General features: G+C 33.7%; 1 protein-coding gene and 1 pseudogene across 4 annotated transcripts in view; both read left to right on the top strand.

The window, feature by feature from the left end:
* LOC145267075 (CDK2-associated and cullin domain-containing protein 1-like) overlaps positions 1 to 19604 on the top strand; it is a 56858-nt gene that overhangs the window by 19803 nt on the left and 17451 nt on the right. For 3 of the 4 annotated variants that reach the window (XR_013864815.1, XR_013864816.1, XM_080123039.1), the window contains exons 2-7: positions 4015 to 4141; positions 8426 to 8534; positions 11146 to 11241; positions 13336 to 13438; positions 15426 to 15515; positions 18233 to 18374. Coding sequence is in view for 2 of the 4 variants with exons in the window: in XM_080123039.1 (XP_079979165.1) it covers positions 4015 to 4141; positions 8426 to 8534; positions 11146 to 11241; positions 13336 to 13438; positions 15426 to 15515; positions 18233 to 18374 (667 nt within the window). In the remaining 2 variants the exon portion in view is untranslated. Of the gene's footprint in view, positions 1 to 4014; positions 4142 to 8425; positions 8535 to 11145; positions 11242 to 13335; positions 13439 to 15425; positions 15516 to 16970; positions 17161 to 18232; positions 18375 to 19604 lie in introns of those variants that run through there. The other variant, XM_080123040.1, reaches the window with a different exon arrangement.
* On the top strand, positions 6005 to 6121 carry LOC145267376 (5S ribosomal RNA; annotated as a pseudogene).

Consider the following 19604-nt stretch of genomic DNA (forward strand, 5'->3'; position numbering starts at 1 on the left):
CCGAATTCGTAGCAGTGAGCTGACATTCAGTGGACTTTTTTTTTGGGGGGGGGGGTCTACCAAAACGATCATTAACTGTTTTTTTTTTTTTAGTTTATAACATGTTTCAAACTGATATAAATTATTGCACAGTAAAAGTAATTAAATTAAAAAAAAAAAAAAATCATTTTTCGGTACTAGTGCATTTTTGCCACTCTGCTGAAATAATGTTATTTTGAAAGCCATTCTTAACATGGGGAGGGAGTTTTCTAACTATTCTGTGCTTCTACCTAACAATTTAATAAGAATAAAAAAAGACATCGTGAAGCTTGAATTTAGCCTGAAAAAATTATTTAAAAATAGCGCAGTGGCAAAAGTGCACAAGCGCCCATTTTTCTTATTCCGAATTATTTAATCAAGTATTTCCATATTTTTTTTTTTTTTTTTTTTTACTTGATTACTAAATTTAAAAAGTTATTCGAGCAAATTAATTAACAATTTAATAAACAAAAATATCGTAAAAACTGAATTTAATTTGAAAATACTATGAAAAAAATAGCGGTACTTGTACAGTTTAGTCAAGACATAAAAAAATGAAAATATCGAAAAAAGTTTAAATTGTATGTATACGTTATAGAACGAAGTTCTCCGAAAAAAAATTTCACTTAATTTCATCAAGTAGTTTTTTTTTTTTTTGTTTTTTTACAGCGGAAAAACACGTTTTTATGAGAGCGCGTTAAAGGCGGTCATGTTGGATTTAAAAAAAAAAAAAAAAAAATTGTTTGAATTTTAGAAATGACAAAGGGAGATAACTCCAGTTAAAGCGCTGACACACCTCCCCATCTCTAAATACTAGCTTTTCTTCCTAAAAATCGAACACTTTGCGCGATATCATAACATTGTTTTTTTTTTGTTTTTTTGCTGTAAAGAAAAAAAAAAAAAAAATGATGAAATTAAGTGAAAAATGTTTTTCAGAGAACTTCGTCCCATAACGGATACATACACTTTAAACTTTTTTTCGATATTTTCATTTTTTTAATGTCTTGACTAAACTGTACAAGTACCGCTATTTTTTTTTCAGTCTGTTACTAGTCTTTCTCTACTCTATAACTATTTCCATTATAAGTCAATCTCTGGTTGCCCCCTAGAAAGCATGCACAGCACAGCACGAACTCCCTACTGTGATAAAAAAATACTTTACTTTCTTCCTCTAAAACCAGACCAGTACTATTCCCCCCCCCCAGGAACCTATATGTAGAACACATTGTTGCAGTACTGCTTTCCTGTTGACTATAATATGGTCAGCTTTTATTTTTCAAAATTTTAAAACTTATTTAAAAACTTTTTGGCTGTAAGATCGAATTGATGACAGTTATGGCACCAAAATATTTAGAAGTTACGTCTTGTTAATATCACCAAATGGTTAAAAAGAAAATCAAAGAACCTTCATGACGTACGCTTGCACACCTTTCAACTGTTTTCTACAGATAATATCTTTATAATATTAGGTTGGTGTAAAAATAATGTCGTTTTTTATCAGATATATGTATGTCAAAAAACGATATTATTTTTGCACCAACCTAATAATATTTATGCAAACTTTTTTTTAATGAGAATATTGATTACATGCAAAAAGATCAAATTTGTCCGACTAGAAATATTTATTTTAACAAATAACTGAACATTGTAAACAGACTTTATGTAACATGAAAATTGACCTCTTAATCGAAATCAAATAGAAGATAGCATATCTTAGACAAACTATGTGCTCAATATCTTGCCAGATAGGGCCATATTAATAATGATAAAATCTACCTGGTTTAACACTTTACTGCACTTAGAATTTCCTATCATAAGAAGTGTATTCGATTGAGAGCAATTGATACTCGTCACATACAGATTTAATAATAGGTGATTCTGTGAAACTGCAATAAACTTTAAGTGACGTAGTGAGCCTGTCCCTGCTTTATCGTTATTTTCATGGCAGATGCTCGTCTGAACTTCAATCTCTGGTCCACCCCCTCGCCAGACTTTTGCAAAGAACACTCGTCTAGCCAGAACCACTACCAACAATTTCCCACACTCTTTATCTGTGCCTACACCCAAACGTAGATTCCATGAACACGGCTTCTTTCTTAGAAATGCTTGCCTGTGGAATGCTATTCCGTTTGCCTACTTTCCAGCTGACTACAGTCTGATTGTCTTCAAGTTCAACGTGAACAAGTTCTTATTGAACCGTCCCCCTAAGTAATCCAGGTTACAAAATTCCCACTAATGTTTACTACACTAAAATCACAATGACTAATGTGTACCCATTAACCCTTATCCTCGAGTGGCCTCTGTGCCTTGATAAGTGGTAACCTCCATGTAAAAAAAAAAAAAAATTTTGAAAAAAGCTGTTCCGGGCTATGCAGTCAATTTATCTTGAGTTGACCTTTGACAACGAAATATTTTTTTTTACTAGCCAAACAGAAAAGTTACTAACCAAACCCATATGATTTTTGGAATATGACATCTTCGTTTCGTGACTAGTACATACATCGTACAGATTTTTTGTATTGTTTTTAAAACAAGTGTAATTCTAAATATGCACCAAATTTTATGTTTATGTTTTTATGTTGTTCTATTAAACCTTTTATTGTTTGAATAAATTGACTTTTCTCGTTTTATAAAAATAAATAAATGTTGAATAGACAGTGTCCACTTAGTAATGAGCTTGTGGAAGATTGTTGGTGGAAAAAAAACACAATCGCCAAAAGATAAACATTTTATTATTTCCAGTTGCCACTTGGCAATGTAAAGCCCTGCCTTCAAATCCAATGTTGATAAATATTGTCAAACCGTTCTCTTAATAAATCCAAACTCTTTGACTTTATTGAGTAGTTAGCAAATGTTTACTGAAATTTGAAAACGGCTTTTTTTTTTCTTTTTTTTTTTTGTCATTAATATGTAAGTAGTTGACTCAGTGGATAGTGATGTCTGTTTGTTTCCCACAGCATTCCTCTAAGACTTTAACTTAACAAATAGATATGTTGGTACTGGTGCATATTGTGTATCTCAGTGTTCACTCGGTTTGGGCTGGAACATGACGTCAACAACTGGATTATGCCGAGCAACATTATATTTGGTTGAAACTTTTTTTACAAAAAATACTTTAAAAAAAAAAAATTGTTTCTTTGAACGTTTTTGAAAACATTTCCTTAAAATTACTTGACTCCCCCCCCCAGTTTAATTTTTGTTTCTTCTAACCTTTTTCTTGATAGTTATTATTTTTAAAAAATTATTACTAAAGCACCAAATTATGGTAGGTTGTTTTTTTTTTTTTTTTTTAATTTTTAGTTTGTACTTTTTACATTTATTCATTTTGCTATTTTCTTTTATGTAGCGTTATGATTTATCAGTGACGCCCGGCATAATCCAGCTGTTGACGTCATGTTCCGGCCAAAGCTGAGTGAATGCTAAGATATGTTTGGTCCACAATGCACACCAGTACTGATATGTTTACAATTATGGGCGGACCTGAACGAGCTTTCGCTCCTGCCGTAAAATTAATTCCTTTTCACGTTTTTAAAATTTTTTTCTGCAGATTAGCGTCGATAACAGACTTTCATATTATCAGGAAAAAAATTTTTTTAAGTTTATTCAATGACTTTTAACGTGGGGATCACTTTCAAATTATAACGTTCTATTAAATTGATACGCCATTTTTCAGTGAATCAGCAAAACTCTCCTTATTAATCTATTTTTATGGTGTAAAAGAAAAATTTTATAGAACATTATAATTTAAGTGATCCCCAATGTTAAAAGTCATTAAATAAACTTTTTAAAAAAATAATTTTTCTTTCTAATATGAAAGTTAAGTCTGTTATCGACAATAATAATTTCACGGTAAGGTGGAAGCTCGTTCAGGTCCGCCCAATTATGTAACGGCTTCTCCTAAACCAGCAAAAGCACAAATAGCAATAAAATGTCACACAAGCCAACTTGTATTTTTTAAAACTGTACGTGGTTGTCTTTTTTTTTTTTTCATTTCAGTGATGATGACAATAACCCAAGAGGACTATGAAACGCAATATTTGCCGCAGTTGATGGATGCTATAAATCAGCTTCTAACAATCACACCTGGCACCTACATCCCTATTTCCTATGAGCAGATGTACAGGTATGCACCACAACTTGCCTCATTTTCTTTGCTGCTTTTGGAGCAAGTCCATAACTTCATCCCTCCCATATGGAAAAGCAAAAACAAAAATGAAGAAATATCTTTGTTGCATAATAGGTGTTGTATTTTAGAAGGGATGTCATATATATATTGTTGTTGTGTGTTAGAGTGTTCATGTTGTGGAGATAGACAGGTCTTATATATAAGGAGACAGAGTACATGTTAATACAGGAGAGCTGATGACATGTAATACACAATGAGAGGAGATTTTATATATATATATATATATAGATAGATTGATAGATAGTGCGTTTGACATTTATACTTTTGACAGTTCTGTGAATGGGAGTGTTTCTATAAACATTGACACATATTTTACCTATTTTTGAGATGATGATTTTCACAAAGTTCTTCTATATATATAAAAGCGAAAATGTATGTGTGTATGTGTGTTCGCTTTTTGTGTATGTCTTCAAAAGGCTTTTTTCTGGCGGATTCTCGAGGCCGTCGCTCATTTTTAAAACTTTTCATATCACGTCTAAATGATAATATCTATGACTTAACAACGGTGGTCGCCTCTCTATTTAATTTGCCCGATTTTGAAACGTTAATTATTCAACATTTTGGGATCTGCACGTGTTGCATTCGTTTTTCGGTATATAAAAAAAAGCGAAACTCGATTCGAAATACTGGCCCACGGCCAGTGGTCTCTAGAAAGCTATGTAACGTTTGGTCAATGTCAGCTTCGTCATATCAGACGGTTGCTTTCATTTCGAGACAAGACACTCCCCCTAATAAACAGGGAGCTGTTTTATTCCAAAGTTAGTTAAAAACAAACAAACCGGTTTATTGACCTCATTAAAAACTGTCCCGCAGAAAATGTTAACTGCTGAATAGCTATTGCGTACCATCGCCGCATGTGCATTAAGCTTTTTCATATAAAAAAACAGACTTGCGTTAAATAAAACACTGTCCCGCACTCAAAGTTCACGTCAATAACTCGTCAAAAACGGGCACCTGTTTTTTTGTTTTTTTTTCACACTTTACTATTTTCCAACTGCGCGTCAAGGCTTCATTTTTTTTTTGCTTTTTCTTTAACAACCAACGGTTTTTCTTTTTATTTACCCAAAACCACACACACTTCCAAACACCCGAGCAACGCCGGGTACCCCTCGCTAGTATAATATAAATTGACAATACCTTTTCTGTTGAATACATAACACGAAGACTCAGATACAAAAAGATGGTGATGTTGTTTATTCCATTACGACCGGTAATTGGCTTTGCATTAAGGAATTCAAGTCTTTACATGATTCTTTTTTCTTCTAACCTTCGTTTCCAAGGTTCCATGTCAGCTCTGTCTCTGACTCCTCTCTTCTCCCCTGACTGACTAACCAAAGCTCTCTATATTGAGACCCATGACGTCATTGCATGACCAACACGTGCATATCAAACACATGGCCTGACATGCCTCAGAGTTTAAGCATGCATTGTTACTCACATGTTTCAACCCGATTTCTCTAACCTACTTCACAAATAGGTTTAATATTTTCTATTGTTCTGATCTAGATTCCTTATTTTAATTTCATTTCATTACATTCCTTACTCTATAAACAGATATCTAACTATTTTATGTGAACTAAACAATGGGTAATTCTACATTCCATTTTTAATAACATTCTGTATTTCAATAACATTATGTATTCTGTATTTATTTTAACTTATGATCGGAATTCTCAATTCCAAATCTAGCTTCGCAAGTTCGAATTCTCGACTATCCTATCTCTTATTTATTCACAAGAACAAGCAGCTGTTCTTTAACATCTTTATGGTTAACTTACCTGTGACGGAAAGAAAATATCTATATACAGCATAATCACGTTGACACTAGTTCCCATCAGATCACTGAAGTTAAGCAACGTTGAGCCTGGTCATTACTAAAATGGGTGACCAATTTGGAAATTCCAGGTGCTGTATGTAGGAGGACGTCGACACCTCCCTGCAAGAGTTGCAAAAACCTAACGTTGTTATCTCCCCTTACGGAAATAAATATACATGCGACTGGGGATCGCTTGTGAATTTCATACTCACATGAAACTTTCTCCTTTGGAGGAAACCAGTTAAATCCAAATAGGGTTAGTGCTGTTTCACACACACACACACACACACACACACAGAAAATATCTTACACCAAAAATCATGAAAAAAACTACATAACAAACACCCACAAATTTTGTATATTCTTGATCGGCGTTGCCCAGAATACTTAATATCTAAAATTAAAAAATTGATTATTCGTTCTATCTATTATATAAAGGAAAGGTGAATCATTATTTTCAATACATTAAAACAAGAGAGAGGACTCAGTTGGGCAGAAGTAAAAAAGAAGTGGGGGGGGACACAGATGTGGAAAAATAAGGAAAAGGAAAAACAAATTGAGAGGTAGAGAAATAGAAGTTTTAATATAAAGATGTTATACATACTTTTTAATCTTTTGTTTTTTTGTGGTCTCAGACAATGCCGAGTAGCACTAATAATTGAAAAGAAGCCAATGTTTCTTTCAATCATGTACCTATCAGGAGAGTTGATATGTGATTTCTTTGTGAGAATTCCCTTGTTGAAGAACCTTGTATCGGATTACTTTTTCAGAGCCTCCCCTTTGAAAACTACTTTCTGGATTATTCTACATGCCATTCTACTAAATATTAACTTTCGTTTCATAACATTTTATTTTCTTTTGGTGAACACCTAATTTCCATTTTATTATCCTCCAGGAATTTAAGTTGTTTTACACAATAACTTTTCTTATTGTTACTTATTGTTTTTTTCCATACTTAATTTGTCCTATTTTATTTATATTCTATAACATACTGTATTTTTTTTTTTTTTTTTTTTTTTTTTTTTTTTTTTTTTAAGAATTTGCTTTGAATTTTTAAAGAATTTTTTTTTCAATTCTTTAAATTCTCTAAAATTGAATAATTTTTTCTAAACTTTTAAATTTTATTTTGGAAAATTTTCGTTAAAAAAATTTAAAAAAAAATTTTTTTTTTGTTTTATTTCTTTTTTGATCTTCTCTTTTTGGTCTCCATCATATTATCTATTATTATATTATATTTTTTCCTATTTTTAATTTAAATGTTTTTAAAGTCGGTGTTGTCTTTTTACCCTCATATTTGTATAATGCCAGTTTTTTCTCCTCTTCTGATAAGAAGCATTTAGCTTTGAAATGCCATGGCCTAAAGAGGTTTCACCCCTATTCCCCTTCCTGTAATCCTTATTGACTTGGTAATATAATAAAGTTGCCATGTAACTTAATTCTTTATCCTTTTAATTTTTTTTGTATATATATATAGGTTGCAGTATAAATAATGGCTTTTACATGCTTTATTAAATTTAATTATTGTTTTAGTTGTCCTTTTTTTGGCACCTTTAATTTATAAAAGATCCCCCGTTGCTCTTTTTTTTTTGTCATTAATATTATTTAAATGCTATCGATTTCTCCTGATGAGATGATGGCCGAAAGGGCTCTTGAGAGATTTCCGCTTATTTTCAAATATATATGTTCAAGGTTAAAAATATCCAGAAGTAAAAACCATTAAATTTCACAAGGTTGTTGATAGTGCTCAATAAAAAGAGCAAGATATTATTTTGTTCAATTTAGGTAAACAAAATTACCATAAGTCGCAACAATAAATTTACTGTTTCAAGACTTCATCAGGCGACAAAAACAGTCTCTGGTCTTAGTTGAAGCATGATCTTTTTAGACTGAAAAACAGATTTATTGTTGCTAATAATTTTTTTTTTTTTTTTTTTTTTACATGGGAGTCACAACTTATCAAGGCCCAGAGGCCACTCGAGGATAAGGGTAAAAAAGTTTACAGTAGTCAATGGGACAATTTCATAGTAATCGTTAGAAGTGTAAATTTGGTAAATTGGATTACTTAAGGGAACGGCTTATTAAGAACTTGTTTACATTGGACTTGAAGACGATCATATTGTAGTCAGCTGGAAAGCAGGCAAACGGAAGACAGTTCCACAGGTGTGCTGTTCTAAGAAAGCAGCTTTGTTCATGGAATCTACATTTAGGTTTAGACACATATAAAGAGACACATATATTATAGATAAGTGTTTCTCATGGAAGTTTGGCAATGGCTGGGGCATAGATTGGAGCTCAGACGAGCACTTGCCATGAAAATAATGATAGAGCAGAGACAGGCTTGCAACACCTTCTTGTTTACCTAAATTGAATTAAAAAAGAATAACATAATTTTTTTCATATTTCAGTTGTGTCTACAAATGCGTGTGCAAGCAATTCTCGGAGCGGCTGTACACAGACCTGATTAATCACATTCGTTCACATCTATCGCAAATAGATTCTTATTTACAAGAGTGTGTAAGTATGCAGCTTTGTTATCTCCCTTGAATGTTAGAAAACATTTTAAATTCAATTCTGAATTTTGAGATGAATTGTGAATGTTTGTATTATTTTGATTAATCGGACAATTATTCTCAGCTTGGGTGTTATTAGCACAACGTTTCGGTCACTGTACCTGCAACCTTCTTCGTTGCTGATGTAAATGCTGACCTTCTTCAGGTGTATCTTGTCAAACTAGCAAATCTTTCTGTCGAACTCTGGAATCTGCACAGAATCTCAAACGGAACCTTTTTATTGAATCCACATGGTCAGCATTCTCTTGTTACATCAGCCATTACGGAGTAGAAGTCCTTGATAATTCGCAATTATATTCTGAGTGTCACCTGCACTAAGGATTGAACCTTCAACCTCTACAAGAGTGTAACTTACAACTGAATTTTACCAAATTTTTTATCCATTATGTCACGGGTCATTGTGGACTGAGGACTTCTACTCAGTCATGACTGACAAAACAAGATTATGCTACCCCAATGGATTAAATAAAGAGTTAGGTTTAAAATTCTGTACAGATTCCTGGTCGATAGAAAGATTCTTAAAATTGACAAGATACATCTGAAGGTCGGAGGTTACATAGGCCAAAACTCTGTGAAAATAACACTTAAAATGAGAACTGTAGTCCGAATAATACTTTTTTTTTTCTTTTGTTTGCATAATGTTTCTATAGTTTTGTAGAGAATTTTTTTTATTTTAACGAACCCATGTTTATAAACTTTGACAGGAATTGTCACATATGTTATATCTATATCTCTTGGGTATTTTCTGTTTTCTGTTGGATATTTGGGCCATGCATGCCAAAAATCGTTTTTGATAAACAGTATGCATCTGATTAAGTAGGGTTTTTTTTTGTTTGTTTTAGAGGAAAATCATATTTTAGTGAGACCTATCGCGATGCAGCCATCTTGGCAATTCCAGCTACAAAGAAGGGAGCAGGGGAGATAACTCCATCTTATTCTTAAAGTTTGCCAAAACTTGCAAAGATTATTTTTACAGTTTTGAATAATTTTAAGTATTCTTTTTTTTTTCTTTCTGTTTTCTTTAAAAAATGTGTTTCAAAATTTATTAATAAAATTATTAGAACTTTATGTACGTTTTGGCAAACTTCAAGTATTAGATGGAATTATCTCCTCTGGCGCCTCGTAGCTGGAATTGCCAAGATGGCTCCATCGCAATCACTCTCAGTAAAATTTGATTTTTCTCTGTAAAAAATAACAAACTACTTGATCAAATTAAGTGATTTTTTTTTTTTTTTTTTTTAAATGGTAATTTTATTCATCATCAAGATTTTTCTTTATTTTCGTTTTTTAATATCTTTGCTAAACTGCATAAGCACTCTCAAATCTAATAGATCACGCATGGTTAACTAAGCTCCAATGCCTATCTCATTGTCAAAATGTTGCATCTCTGTGCCTGTTTTACAAGTATTGTGCTCTCATAAACTCATTGCACTTTGTACCCCCTTGACGTGCATGCTCTTGACAAGCAGCAAAATTTCGCTCCTTCACTGTTAGAAGTAACTAGATGCTGGAAAGTCTTCTACTCTATTAGCTTCTCCCTTTGAACTGCTAGACTTGGAAATTCCTTCCCTGTTACCTGCTTTCTGACTGTACTGACATGCAGAAGTTTAAACCAACATCTTGCTCATCTCCTCAAAATGTGGTTTCAAATAGTAGCCCTTTATGTCAAAGTAGTAATATGACTTGTTTGGGGTGAACATGACTTTAAAAAAAAACAAACTTTTGACCACTTTTTACAAGTAACATTCTTACACATCATGTTTAATCTGCGTGTTCTTCATTCCAGTTGCTTCTAATTTTGATGGTTTATTTTGCAACTTAAGTTTGGCACAAAACGGGGCTGTTATATCAGAATATATTTCCTGTTTGAAATGTTCTTGTTTTTCTTGTAAATTTAATTTTGCCTATCAAAATTTTGTCTGGTATTTTATTTTCTTGTGTGGCTAAACCACTTGAATAAAGATAAGTTTTCATTCTAAATTGCTTTTTTTTTTCATTTTTTTCCTTTTTCTTTGTTTTCTATTTTGTTTTTTCTTTTTCCTCTTTTTCTTTTTCCTCTTTTTCTTTTTCTTTTTTCTATTTGTCTTTTACTTTTCTTTTTAGTTTCCCTTTTTCTTTTTAATCTGATAAATTTTTTCGTTCTTACTTGCTTTTTCCATTTCTTTTTCTTTTATTTTTTCTTTTTCTCCTATCTTTTCTTTTTCTCCTATCTTTTTCTTTTTCTCTTATCTTTCTTTTTCTCTTATCTCTCTTTTTCTTTTTCTCTTATCTCTCTTTTTTCTCTTTTTTCTTTTTCTACTTGTCTTTTTCTTTTCCTTTTTATTTACCTTTTTCTTTTTAATCTGATTAATAAGTTTTCATTCTGACTTTTTTTCCTTTTTATATTTTTGTTTTCTATTATTTTTTCTCTTTCTTTTTCTCTTTTATATTATTTCTGCTTGCCTTTTTTATTTGTCTTTATCTTTTTTTTTTCCATTTTTAATTTTTTGAGGCTTTTTAAAAAAAATTTTGGAAATCTGATTAATATTTTAAAATCTTTTTTTTTTTCTTGTCAGCGAAATGATTCTACCGTTTTTGTAGAGAAATTTTCTATTTTAATGAACCAATATTTACAAGCTTTGACTGGAATCGTGCCCATATTCAATTACATGGTGAGTGTGACCCATGTTTTTATGTTTCTCCAAAATAGTTTTTCTTAAATAATTATCTTGAAAATGGCCATTTAGTAATTGACTAGAGAAAACCAAATCACTTCTGCACCAGTGTCGTACTAAATACATTACTTTCAGTTTTCACTCTGATGAGTCGTAGATGACGAAACACGTGTCAGTGGATAATTATATTTTAAAAACAATACATATGCCGCTCCCCATTTGGGGGTATCAAATTGGTCAAAGGCAAAATTATTCCCAGCTTGCATTTAGATAAAAATGCACTTTTGTATAAATAATTGAATTCATCCAAAAAGTATAGCTAACAAAAACAAACATCTATGTAAAAATTCGATACATTAGTAGGCGTGCGAGATAGCTCAGTGGAAGAGGTTTAGGCTTCTTACCATGGGGTCCAGATTTCGAATCTCGCTAGATTCAGTCACTCTGATGAGTCGTAGACAGCGAAACACGTGTCTGTGAATAATTATATTTTAAAAACTATATATATATATATATATATATATATATATATATATATGAGTTTTCAGAATGTGAGAGATGATATAATTATTTCTACAGTCAAACAATGTCGCAGCTCACATGAGCCATGACAGCCAACGAACCAGAAGTCCAAGCCTAGAGTTTCACACTCGTTTCGGCTTATCAGTTGAACACCTCCAAACTCAAGATTCAAAACCCAAATCTCTTGCATGCTAGTCAAGTACACTGCCACTTGAGCAACCGCGCCACACACAAGAAAGTCTATTAGCTAATACAGATCAAGTAAACAGCTAAAAGGATTTGTATACTCAAAGAGTGAAATATCATTGAAAAACATATTTTACCAAAAGTATATATAAGGGACTTTGTGGGTGCCTGTGAGTTCATTTCCTATCGACTTCAAAATGGCTAGGCTGATTTTTAAAAATTGTACACAAATGTACTTTTTGTGTTTGGTAATGTTCTTAGATAGGTTTTGTATCAGAGTGCCTCCAATAAGTATCGAGAATCAAAAAAAATCCAATTAAAGAAGGAATAGCTCAATTTTGATCAAAGTTAATACTCTAATTCAACCTTGCATTACAACTGCATTTGAGAACTTTATTACCAAAACAGAAGGGATATACAATCAATAGCAGGTTCTTCCATCTCTACGTACCTCCCATACCAATGTACCTCTCTACCTTCCTATATCCACGTACCTGTTTACAGTCTCATACCCACATACCTTTCTACCGTCCCATACCCACATACCTCTCTACCATCCTATACCCATGTATCGCCCTAACTTCTCATCCTCTACCTTCCCAAACCCATGTACCTCTCTACCTTCCCAAACCCACATATCTCTACTGTCCCAAACCCATGTACCTCTCAACGTACCATAACCACATACCTCTCTACTGTCCCAAACCAACATATCTCTGTACTGTCCCAAACCCACGTAGCTCTCAACCTCCCATACCCACGTACCTCTCAACCTCCCATACCCACGTACCTCTGCACCATCCCATTACCCACGTACCTCTGCACCGTCCCATTACCCACGTACCTCTGCACCGTCCCATTACCCACGTACCTCTGCACCGTCCCATTACCCACGTACCTCTTCACCGTCCCATTACCCACGTACCTCTTCACCGTCCCATTACCCACGTACCTCTGCACCGTCTCATTACCCACGTACCTCTGCACCGTCTCATTACCCACGTACCTCTGCACCGTCTCATTACCCACGTACCTCTGCACCGTCCCATTACCCACGTACCTCTGCACCGTCCCATTACCCACGTACCTCTGCACCGTCCCATTACCCACGTACCTCTGCACCGTCCCATTACCCACGTACCTCTACCGTCTCATAGCCATGTTACCATTCTCACATATTTCTCTACCTTCGCATCCCAACATGCCTCTCTACCTTCCCATCCCAACATGCCTCTGTACCGGCTCATATCCACGTACCTCTCTACTGTTCTATACCCAGGCTCCTCTCCTACCTTCCTATTTGTTTAACATCTTGAATTGTCTACCCATCCATGTAATGGTCAATCAAAATGTGATGGTCATTATTTATTTTTTCCATTGCAGAATAGATTTTATGTGGAAACAAAGCTGAAGACAGATCTAAATGATGAACTTCGGAAACTTTTTAGTGAAATTGTCGTCAAACAACATATTTCTACTTTATTAAGTAAGTTTTACTGCTTTTTACCTGGCAACTCCCACTTTCTTCCTTTGCTTTTTTTCTTTCATCCTCCATCCATCCTGTCTCACTTTTTTTTTTTCCTCATGGAATTTTCTCTGAAGTTGCTCTTTTGTGATTAAATGCCTTAAAAATTGATATAAACCTGTTTTTTTTTTGCAGCTGGTAGGGTCCCATACTGTAAAAAAAAAAGTTAAGAAAAAGTGGCCGTCTTTTCTATTTATGTACTTGTGATATTGTCACCTGATATGCAAATGGGAATTTTCAGAGACGGTGGGGGGAGGGATGTTGAGGTAGTAAGTTTTGTCAGCAATGCATTGTTTTGGAGTTCAGAATTTTTGACAGCAGAGCAGCAAATTGTAAAGTAATGAGTTTTTGACAGCAGTGTCAAATCTTGAGTCGTATATTTTGGCAGCAGTGTCAAATCTTGAGTCGTATATTTTGGCAGCAGTGTCAAATCTTGAGTCGTATATTTTGGCAGCAGTGTCAAATCTTGAGTCGTATATTTTGGCAGCAGTGTCAAATCTTGAGTCGTATATTTTGGCAGCAGTGTCAAATCTTGAGTCGTATATTTTGGCAGCAGTGTCAAATCTTGAGTCGTATATTTTGGCAGCAGTGTCAAATCTTGAGTCGTATATTTTGGCAGCAGTGTCAAATCTTGAGTCGTATATTTTGGCAGCAGTGTCAAATCTTGAGTCGTATATTTTGAGAGCAGTGTGCCCAATTTAACCCCGGAATTTTTTTACTTGGAACCAAAGAATAGAACCAGACACTTGATTGTTTTAGTCATAGATAAAAATTCTGATTATTCATGAAATGGGTAGGGGAGGGGGGGGTCATGATCGATCCAGTAGTGTTGTCTATAAGAGAGTATATATACATAGGCTATGACTTTTACCTTGAAAAATGGTGTGCACCATCCCTAGGTGGGAGACTATCATAATACCAGTGTCGGACATGATCGGTCACATGGTGTGGGCTGTAGGAGAGTTGTATGCACATATACACACACACGAACGCTACTCATGCTTCTTGTTGGACTTTGCTGTATCCTCTAGTACCTGCTTTTTGGGCACCCTTGCAGTAATTGGATGTTTTAAGAACCGTACCAAATATGAATTTAACTTTTGATCTTGACTTGAAAATGGTGTGCACCATCCCTAGGTCGGAGACCATCATCATGTCAGGTTTGGTCATGATCGGTCTTGTGGTATGGGCTGTAGGAGAGTATATATACATAGGTTATGACATTGACCTTTGACTTTTATCTTGAAAAATGTGTGCACCATCTGTAGGGAGGGGGTGGGAATATCATCATTCCAGGTTTGGTCATGATCAGTCCAGTGGTGTTGGCCGTAGGAGTGTCGTACACATACACACACATATGAATACTAATATATATATACACACACATATGAATACTAATATATATATACACACAGATGTTTATATAATTATAAAACTTTGTGGACCATGTGCACTTGCTTGAATATTGTCTACCAAAAACATGGTAATATACATGTGTATTACAATAAGAAAAATGTGAACATGAAAAGTAATATGGTTAAGCTTAAACATGGAAAAGTAAAGAACTAGTTGTTAAAACTGGAAAAGAAAAGGACAAGATATTCTAGTAAAAAATGATAAATTTATAACTTAAAATATTGCGCCATTAAGAATTGATTATGTAATGTTATAAATTGAATTTAAAAAATGATTTGGTTTTAGCATCGTAAATTATAATTTGAAAGCAGGAGCGATTCTCTTAATGGTCACGTAAAGACTACATTTTGTTTAACTTTGTTTCTCATGGTGTTGTGTCACCGTCCACCCAACAAATTCTTTAACCCTTATCCTTGAGTGACATTTGTGCCTTGATAAGCAGCGATTTCTTGGTACATAAAAAATATCTTTAAACTCTTTCAGTATGTAATAGTAAATTTTAATTTTTTTTTTTTTTTTGTTTTTGTTTCAGCTCTCTTAGAGGAAGCCCTCTCTGTTCCATTTACAATCTCACCCCCTGTGATGGCAAGCATAATTAAAAATCTGTATTCTTTAAACCCAGGTAAAGTATCCTCTTTTTTTTTTTTTTTTTTCATTGGTTGTTTTCTTTTATGGCATATCAACCCTTTTCGAGTTATTTAATGACAAATTCAGTAATTTTGATAAGTTTTAATATTTCAAATCCTTTATGTCTTCAAGTATTTGTTGATGGTGTTTGGTTTGGTTGCTTTGTAGAGAAAAATTGTTTTTGGGCTTTGCAGAACATTATTGAGATTTGCAAAGGGAAAAGAAAAAAAGCCAACAACATTAATGTTTGGTCCATTCTAGGTCAAGAAGCCAGTATCTTCAGACAGCCTGATCCGATAACACCAGATAAAGTATTGTTACATGTAAGAACATGCTGTGAGCATCAAGTTTCTCTATGGCCGTATAAATGAAAAGTTATTTTGTGTTAAAATGAATAAGAGACACTTTTTATGTTTTCAATACAGATTTGTTTATTTGCACATCAAAATAAAACTGACAACTAACATCGGAGCACGGTGGAGGTTAGTGGAGAAGGTGGGTTGCAGAACTCTGTGTTGACCTGTATTTTCGCTTTTGTGTCTCCCCTGTCTTTCCTCTCTTCTTTTTTATTTATATCGATTGACCTGATGACCTTTCGCCAGCTTTGTTTATTGTTTCGCAACTCTCTGGGTCAGAGTTCCTGTTCCGATCGACCTGATTACCTTATTTTCACCAGCTTTTGTTTATTGTACTTTTGCTGGTTTTGGTTTAACCCATTTTAATATCGGTTAGCTTTCCTGGACGATTGATGTAATATTGACACCTTCCAGGCACCATGAATACAGGTCACTTTATTTCCAGGATTGTCTCATTGTGTTCTAGTGATTGCCCGAACCTTCCCCGTAACAGTATAAGATAAAATTTCAAAATATTAATCTGCAATTCACATTTCTTAAAATTACTTTTTATCAAAAACGGTTTCATAATTTAAAAAATAGAAAAAAAATAAAAATTAATAATGTGACACAATGAGTTATACTGTGAGAAAGCAATGTCGGCTTTGTTTGGAAATAACCAACTTCATTAAGTCGTTAGATTTTACACTATACAAAGGTTTATACAAACTTTGAATGGTTGAAACATTCGGCGTGTGCTTAAAGGGGGTAAGTATGTCAAACAACAGCATTTATTTACTCATTCTTTCAACAGGCGTGACTTTTTGTTACAACTGTGACGTCTCTCATCTGATCGTCTTTCTTTTTTTTTCTTTGGAAACTCTCATTGTAGCGTTGTACACTCGTTTACACATGTAGACCCAACATGTGGCAGTTCACGTCGCAAAGAAGACCCAAGACAAAGAATAACTCAAACTCACTTTTTCGTGCAACAATATTTATTTTCTCATTCTCCTGTCACACGTGACTTCTCGTTATGACTGCGACATCTCTCACGTGATCGTCTTCTCTAATATGCTCTCCTTCTTTTTTATGGTCTTTTATTTTCCTTACAGGGACGTCATTTTGCATGCATTTGCATACGCGCGCCCACATTCTGTTTTGATATCCTAAAAGAGGATTTAGTATTGAATACTGTCCAACATACGCAATGGAAACACAAACTCTACTATACGACCACAAACTTAAAAGAATAATAATAAACTATACCAAAACATTACTCAAATATAACCCAGCAAAAATCAACTCCAAAAGCATCTAAAAATTTAAATTTTATGTACAACATTAAATGACCCAAAGATGGTCGATATGCTGGTTAAACAATGGAAATATGTATGTATTTTTTTATCTTCTAAAATGGTTATGGAATGTATGAAATTTTATGATTTACAGATATTGTATCAAAAAATTATATATAACCCAGTTCTTCAGCTTAGGGCTCAAAGGCCATCTTCCTATAAGATCTAAAGAAAAACAACTTACTGCCTCCGTTTCTCTGCTGGAATATATATATATATATATATATATATATATATATATTGATTATAAAGATTAATAATTATAAGTTATGAAGTACCTATTTACTATGCCTCCCCACGGGACAGAGTTAGACACCAGGGTCGTTTTTTAACGTGGAGAAAAGGTACAAAAATAAAAATTGTCTCAGTCGTGAAGGATTTCTCCTCCACTGAAAGAGAACAAGAAATGGAAGTGCAGCATCTGAAGAACAGATACTACACTTTGATCTTGTCCCGAAGGCCAGATAAGTTATGAAGTAGTTTCAACAGGAAAAACAAACAAATCAACTTGAGTGTACGATCGTTTCGGAAACAACATTCATTTTATTTACAATTAGCAATAATCATTGAGAATAATTGTATTTGAATATTCATCTCTGCATCAGCACAAAAGGGGGAGAGGGTTAAGACACCAAAGTAAAACTAGCATTTTGTAGTAAGTTAGGTTAGGGTTAGGTGGATGGTCCTGAAAATATATAAAACATAAGAAAGAAGTTGTGAATTTTATGATGATAATGAAGATAGAAAATTAGGATAAAATTAAAAAGAAAAATTAGAAAAGTAAATTTTTTTTTTAATACCTTATTGAGATTCATTAAGTTGTTTGTTTTGCCTGTTGAAACGGATTTATAATTATTAATCTTTATAACCAACTAGAGGGGGTACTTGGCGTTGCCCGGTTGTTTGAAGGTGTGTGTGTGTGTAGGGGGGGGGGTAAAGAATAAGGGAAGTAATAACTTCGTTTAAATATTTTTAAAAAAAAAAAAACGATGTTAAACTTCAAGAAAATTTCTTTCCAGAATATGCTCAGATGAATCCGGAAGTGTTTGCACGATATATTCCCAACATTCGTCCACCGACTTCCATGATGGGACTCGAAGAATACAAAGCTGAAGCCAGACAAATGCAGCGGGAGATGCTTCATAATCCAGAATTCAACTGGTAAGCATTTTTAATTTTTGTTTTTATTTAATTATAAAAAATGCTGTGTGTATATATATATATATATATATATATATATATATACTAGCATGGGGGGGGGGTTACCTGCGCATAAAATATGCTTAAATATCATATTTCAATTAGTCCAGATTTCGTATATATTAGTATAGAGTCATGATTTCTAAAGTGAAAAAAAAAACAAACTATTTGGGTGCCATCAGCTGGATTCGAAACAGAAACTGTAGCATTCAAAGCTGGTGATGTTACCACTGTGCCAATTTGACACGCAAATAAACTGATTAAAAATAAACTAAGATGAATGCCCAAAATGTTTAACGATTTTTTAAAATTCTGACCCATTTTTGACCTCTTAAAAAAATTTTAACCGGCTGAAGATCCATAAAAGAACGGTTCGTAAAAAATCCAATCATTTTAGGCCCTGAGTGCCGCTCTGTGACTTTTAGTTTCGGAGGAGACAGAGTTCGGAAATATGGAGACCGATATTTTTATTGTCATCAAAATCTGTGAAATAGCTCATTTTTAATCAAATCAGTGACTTAGTTCACAATACATTGTAGTCTACATTGCACTGTAGAGAGCCTACTCTTTATTTTATTAAATTATTTTTCATATATAATGGCTTGCATTAAAGTTTCAAATGCAAAAGTTAAGTATCATTCTTCAGTTGTGCTCTAGACAGAAACATTCATTTTGAATGAGCCTCTGTCATATCAAAGAACCTACTGTTGATTTTATATGCCTAGGCCTTTCTGCTTGTGTGGTGATAATTGCTTGAATTTAAGTTTAAAATGAAAAAGTTAAGTATCATTGTGAAATTGTGCTTTAAACAGAAACATTCATTTCGAACATGCTCCTGTCATATCAAAAACCCCACTGCTGATTTTGTATGTTGGACTTTTCGGCTTGTGTGATAATAAAACTTCTCAAATGCACTTGTGATGTTAGGCTGTGTAAGATGTTAACTTTGGTCAAAATCGCCTGTTCCTTCTTTTATTGGATTATTTCAATTATCGATATGTGTCAAAGAGATTCTGACACAAAACCTATCTAAGAACATCGCCAGGCACATAAAGTACCTTTGTGTGAAATTTCATAATTTACCCAGCCGTTTTCAAGTCCACAGGGAACTAACTCACAGAGACGCGGTCCTGGATATGACCTTAAACTATATCCAGTGGTGAGGCCCCAGCTTGTGGGCTTTGGGGAGTG

The sequence above is a fragment of the Euprymna scolopes genome, chromosome 42 (genome assembly GCF_053919585.1).
Source record: "Euprymna scolopes isolate OS-2025 chromosome 42, ASM5391958v1, whole genome shotgun sequence".
Classification (NCBI taxonomy): Eukaryota; Metazoa; Mollusca; class Cephalopoda; order Sepiida; family Sepiolidae; genus Euprymna; species Euprymna scolopes.